The following is a 6686-nucleotide window of genomic DNA, read 5'->3' on the forward strand; positions in this document are numbered from 1 at the left end:
TTGTGTCGTTCAGCTCCGAGTTAAACCTGGCAAGATCATGTATTTTCTTGTCAGAATATGTATTTGAGAGAAAAACAGTCAGGATTGCCATAGCAACACTAAGCTAAGCCTGAGGAGAGGGGTTTGGATTGAACATTGTGGTAATGGGGAGTGAATCAGTGAATTAGGCATCCAGCCGTCGATGCGCTTTGCTGCCGGACCATCACTAAAGCCTTTCAATTCAGGTCAAAATATGAGTACCTTTTTAGTACCACATGAATGATTTTTTTTTTTTACTAAGCATGTTTCTGTTTTCTGAAATGATACACCTAATGATGATACACAACACCTGTTGTGGTCGCCCAGATTATAGATATATGGTGAGAGAGAGAGATCTCACATTTCAAGACATTTCAAAACTCTGACATGCAATGCTAATCCCAAGAGCAACCTCACCTGAGACTAATCCAAGTGAGGAGTGGTTTTAGCCAAAATTTTGTGTTCCTGTTGAGGTGTAACTGCTGAAATTGTAAATAATAGTTGTGGGATGGCCACCTGTCACTCCGATGAGACATGATAGTGAATGCATTCACCTCCAGTGCACCTGTTTAAACAGTCAAAGGTGTTTGATTACAGTATTCAAAATCATATGGCCACAAAATTAGCATTTCAGGAACACGGCGTGCTATTTGCGTGGTAAATGGGTAACAATTATTTTAAGCTGAAAAGAGTTAAGCTATGAGGTCACTGAACTATTGATTTCAGATGTATTGATTTAAAGGTTTAGGAAGTCTCTGTCTGCTTAGCAGAGATAGCGCAGATGCATCACCTCATCTATACGGCTCACAAGAACACGAGAATGGACTCAAGATGTTTGCCTTTTGTTCTTATCTCCTATTTGTGATACATGGCTTCATTACGTAATGCATATTCAGATCTGTGATTGGAGTTAAACAGTTATTCAGAGCAGTCACTTTTTGTTTGAAATGCAACTCAGCCCTATGTTGGCTCTACTACGCCATCTAGGGGCATAAATGTGTGCAATCGTGAAGACATGATGCCAAACCTCTTGCATTTGACTGTGTACTGTAAAAGTGTTTTGTATAGCATTCTGGCATCAGCTTTTTAGTAAAAACAGTACGAATACCAACAGAGAAATAGACACTTTGGGGAAAAAAATCAAAGGATTTGAATGGTTTGATCTAAATATTGAAAATAAATTATATATTATATATACATATATGTATACGTTTCATTATGATTATTGTTATGATTTATTATTATTAATAATAATACCTATTATTAATACCAATAATAATAAAAAAATAATTAATTGTTGTTTATTTATCGCAGCTAGGCAACTAGTGCACGAGCTACCAACACAAACATGAACACGCACGTTTCAATAGAGAAAGCGCCGGGCGCGCTCTCACTGTGTGTAGCTAAATAACGAATGGTGCTTTGTTTATAGAGTGCATGTGGAGAAAATATTAAATCATTTTAGGCTTAAATTATTATATTTACAAACTTAATATAATTACACTTAAATAATTTATACAAACACATGGTTAGGAAAGGTTTGGTTTTAAAAGTATTTTTGAATTCTGAGTTTAATTCCGCGCTATCCTCATAATCGACCATCAGAATTGCTTATCCTAACTTAGCCATCCTTGCCAAATACACTCTGTGATCTGGGAAGGAGGGGTACATAATATGCCTTTAAAACTAAGTTTGCAGTGTAGATGGAATGAGGTCAGACAGAAAGCTTCTCATTGCACGCGCCGATTATTATTAGATACTATATTCAGCCAATGAGCTGCGGCGGGGGCGTGTCTCTGGCTGAGGACAGGCTAGTGACAGCGGCTGATTGGCTGGGTTCTCTTTTCTTTATACGTTCGGGAAAGGATAAATCCTTGCGAGTCGGTGTAGCAGAAGTATTGAAACTTGTGAAGGGTGATAGGAAGCTCAGAGCATGAAAAAGCGCAGTTGTCCAAACTTACCGCATGGTCGTAAGACAAACTATGCTGAAGACACTTGTCGGTTTCTATTGAACGGCTTCAGATACTTTGCGTCCAGAGCGCACTCTGGGTTTGTTTTCAGTCGAACCGGCAGTTGAACCGCAGGCTGCTCGTTTTGAAGACGTTACCGGGACTTCACGGAGACATGCGCTTTGTGGACAAAGTACTCGCAGAGTTCTGAACCGAGACACAGACGCCAGCAACTTTCAAACAGTTTTCAACGTATTTAAGACTGTCAAAGAGTTTCAAGTTGCAGGATTTTCTTGAGCAATTAAAAGTTGCATGGACACAGACTTGGCTATGGTGGAGCAAACGAACAGCACCGGCGACTCCACTGATTCGGGGGAGATGGACTTAGACATGGACACCTCTCCGACTCCCGGCTCCCCAAACTCATCTGGGGATAAAATGGACATCGCGTGGTGTAAGACCCCATCCGGGCATATTAAGAGGCCAATGAACGCGTTCATGGTTTGGTCGCAAATAGAAAGGCGCAAGATTATGGAGCAGTCGCCGGACATGCACAACGCGGAGATCTCCAAGAGACTCGGCAAACGCTGGAAACTTTTAAAAGACAGCGACAAGATCCCCTTCATCCGCGAGGCCGAGCGTCTGCGGCTCAAGCACATGGCAGACTATCCAGACTATAAATACCGACCCAGGAAGAAGGTGAAATCGTCCAGCGGCAAAACCGGAGAAAAGGGCGAGCGCGTCGTCGGCAGCCCGGGCGCGAAGTCCGCATCCAAAAAGAGCTCAAAAACTCTCAGCAGGACGCACAGAAAGTCTGAACTGCCCTCTCACTCCGTACCTGCAGACCACCACGCGCTCTACAAATCCAGGTCGGCGTCCGCCGCCAAGCAAATTCCCGACAAACCAGCAAAGCGCGGGCATGTTTTCGGAGTATGCAACACTGACAGCAGTCCGCCCTCCGTCGCTGTGCCCGCCAGTCCCACTTTGAGCAGCTCAGCGGAGTCCAGTGATCCGTTTAGCCTGTATGAGGACGGGCACGCCAACGGAAAAGACAAATACAACCGCGCACCGTCCCCAACGCCCTCCGCGTCGCACTCATCCTCCTCGCAGTCCTCCTCGTCGGATGAGGAGTTCGAGGACGAGCTGGCGGACCCCAGTCCCGGCTTTGACAGCTTCAGCACCTTTGGCACTGCGCCCCTGGACAGAGATTTGGAGTTCAATTTTGAGTCGGGCTCTGGCTCGCACTTTGAGTTCCCCGATTACTGCACACCAGAGGTGAGCGAAATGATATCAGGTGACTGGCTCGAATCGACTATATCCAACTTGGTATTCACTTATTGAACTAGTAATGAATCTGATTGAAAAGACAGATTGAAATTTGTCGTAAAGATGGAGGGCTGATAAAGTCCTCCGAGACGATCGAGTCGGACAACGAGTCAACGACACGATTCCTCCTGTTTATCATGCATCAGATACTGTGGGTTTTCGTTATCCACTGACACGAGTGCAGATGAAAGTGCTTAGCTTGCTCGTTTGGTGCTGGAAGGAGCGACCTATTGACGCGCGCTTTGGAGAAGGAGAAGGCATAGCGCGGAGGTGAAGTTCAAGTTACACGCCCGCTCAAACTTAAAATGGGACGTTTATAAAACAGTCTGATGAAATGCTTGTTTTGGGAGAGGTACTGAATTGAGAAAAGGTTGTTTTATAGGTCTGTGAGACCAGAATCGCATGCTTTCATTACGATGTAATAAACGCGCAAGGCTGTTCAGATGCTTGACTGGTGTTGATTCATTGACACAGAACGGCAGCGCTTTATCAGACGCAAAAAGAAACACAATCACCAGCTTTTCTGTCCACATGACATCAGGATTCAAACGCAACTCAGATGATTCAACTCTTTACACTACAAATCAGGACCAAAATACATCCGAGGAGCGTTCTCTCTCTCTCTGTATCTTGTCTTTTAATTTTCCATTCTCTCTTTCTCTCCCAAGTAACTTTTCCGTGTTAGCATTTTTATATCGATGTATTTATAATAGCCCAACCCCTCTCTATCTCTCCTTTCAGTTGTGTTCTAGTCAGTCTGTTGTGTGTATATCCTGTACACATGCACATGTCCGTCTTTGTCACGGAAGGGCTAGACTCGTTTCGTATTTAACTGATCTCTCATATGGAAAGGAGATTAAATGTTTCATTATTTTCTAAGTGTATTTTTGTACAAAATATATCGAGGGGGTGTCAATCGGTGAATATCGCTGTTTGGATTTCCGATTTTTTAAACCAGGGGGTTGGGTTGTCTCAAAAATCTGCCCCCTACACATGTTTACAGTGTCAATCCACAGGCTTCTTAAAGAGACAGTGTCTGAATTTCAACGACCAATCAACATTGGCCTACCATGCGCGCGGTTGTATGTAGCTGCAGCGACGTCTGCATTTTATTACGTCCTCATTGGGGATGCTGTACCTTTTGAATACCAATTTCTTCGTGCTTTTATATTGACACGTTTCGGTTTTAACCACTGGATGGAATTACAGATACGTCGAAATGCCTCGAAGTTCATGAACAATGAAGTACGTCTTCGCTCCATAATTGTACAAGGATATTTAATCTTTTCTACTTGTTGGCTAAATGTAGCTAATTGTTTTAGTATATTATGGCATGGCAAATAGCATTTTGTATTTCTGAATTCAGGTTTATAGAGCAGTTGTGTTTAAGGCAAAGGGTCAACATAAAGAGTTCTATGTACATTGACTGTAAAATAAGTGAAAGAGTGCGTGTTTATGTCTGACGATGATATATCATGACAGGAGCAAGAACATATACCTTTATACATTCCTATGTTTAAGAGTGTTGTCCATGAGTTTTGGATTATATAGATATGTTTTATTGTTTCATTTTGTGCAATATGCTGTGTACAATATTGTTTTGTCTTGCCATATCATATCTCAACATTTGAGTAGTGAACTCAAAAGCCAGCCAATTGTGTCAAGTCACTGCCTGTCAGACCTCTGTACAGAACTTTGTCTTTTTTCCAAGAAGGAAATAAAATCAGCTGGAACTGAAAGTCAGTTGTAAGACCATTTATTATTTATTAATGAAATGTTTATTCATTTTCATGTTGTATTCTTCATTTAAAAAAATAACCATACTGCCCCATTTTGCTCAAACACCATATTTATAAGAGACACACATATTCAGTGTACAGTATTGAAAGGTTCAAAGCTAAAAGAAAAGCATTATAGCCTAAAATATTAAGGTGCGGATCTAAAAAATATTTAAGAATGAACTGCTTAATAATATTTAAATATTATAAACACCTCACAGAAGCTAAATGAAGACCCAAAGTTGCCAAATCTACAAATGCATTCCCCATATTAGACATGCAAAGTGGTGCACAACAAATAAAAAGATTGGCAGGTAAGCCTATTGCAACCTACGGGCACATGGAGATGTCATGCTGTGGATGGAGGCCGGCTAGCCCTGTAATAATTACATTAAGATATTGGTTCTGTTTTAGAGCCTGTGGTAAACACTTCTCACTGTTCTCGTCTACAATAAGATACAGGCGGGTGGCTGTATGGGGTTACCGGAGGCAGTCGAGATATTACAAACCCCACTATTATTATTAACATGATATAATCACATTACATGCGTGCATAGCTGCATGTTTTCGTGAGAGATGAAATAGAGGAGATCAGATGGATTGGCTGAATGTTGCAGCATGCATAAGCTGTAGAAAGCCTAAATGATTATGTAGCATGATCCCAACTGGATGCGAGGACGAATGCACGCTGAAGCACCGGGGTCTAGACATGGACTCTGTGGGGGAGGAGTGTGAGACAGATGAGATGTCTCTGCCGAGAGGCTGCACTGGGGGCGCTCAAGTGGATTGTTCAGCAGGGATGACTGCTGAAACCAATTAATTCCTTCTGGGGGCACTGGTTTGTGTCGGGAAAGGGGAGGGGGGCTCTCAAAAGATTTCGTGTTAATCTGTTTACATCGGCCAAATGAGAAAAGAGACAGGGAGCTGTTTGGAAAGCAGAGTTGTGCAAAGTTAACAGACTGATATGAATGTATCCGTCTGTCAAGACGACTTGGATGATAGATTGTGTTAGGGTTCTGCTTGCAAGCTCATTTATTTGTGTCTACTGACTTTTACTGATTATTTGCGACAGTGGAAGTATCAAAAGTTGTTTTATACAGTAATATTTAATAAAATATTGAATAAAAATAAATTAAAGATAAACTTAATGATTCACTCTTTAGCACAGAACAGAAGGCAGCGCAGATGGTTCAATTTGGTGCGTAAGTGCTTACAAATATTTACACCTATTCACATATTATATGGTTGCCATCACACGTCCCCAGTACAGTATCATAAAATGCCTAAAATATTATTTACAGGAATGTCCTAAAACTAGTTTCTCTGAGAATGAGCATTCATTCATGCGATAGTTCATTGAAACCTAAAAATACTGTCTTCATTTAATCACCCTCAAGTTGATTCAAACTTTAAAACATTTCTTTGTCCTGCTGAATGAAGATATTTTAGGGAAAAAGGATTAGTCAATTTTCTTAAAAGAAAAATCCAGATAATTTACTCACCACCATGTCATCCAAAATGTTGATATCTTTCTTTGTTCAGTCCAGAAGAACTTATGTTTTTTGAGGAAAACATTGTAGGTTTTTTCTCATTTTAATGGACTTTAATGGACACC

The 6686-nt window shown here is 41.3% G+C and overlaps 1 protein-coding gene across 1 annotated transcript; it reads left to right on the forward strand.

The window, feature by feature from the left end:
- Positions 1-1877: 1877 nt before the first annotated feature.
- Positions 1878-5032, forward strand: sox4a (SRY-box transcription factor 4a). The gene has a single exon (XM_055220289.2). The coding sequence runs from the start codon at positions 2280-2282 to the stop codon at positions 3306-3308; it is 1029 nt and encodes a 342-aa protein (XP_055076264.1). The 5' UTR covers positions 1878-2279; the 3' UTR covers positions 3309-5032.
- Positions 5033-6686: the final 1654 nt, after the last annotated feature.

Source organism: Misgurnus anguillicaudatus, chromosome 20 (genome assembly GCF_027580225.2).
Source record: "Misgurnus anguillicaudatus chromosome 20, ASM2758022v2, whole genome shotgun sequence".
In the NCBI taxonomy this organism is placed as follows: Eukaryota; Metazoa; Chordata; class Actinopteri; order Cypriniformes; family Cobitidae; genus Misgurnus; species Misgurnus anguillicaudatus.

Bases quoted from the DNA above. Each gene is read 5' to 3' on its own strand.
- sox4a (XM_055220289.2), top strand. From the start codon at position 2,280: ATGGACACAGACTTGGCTATGGTGGAGCAAACGAACAGCACCGGCGAC.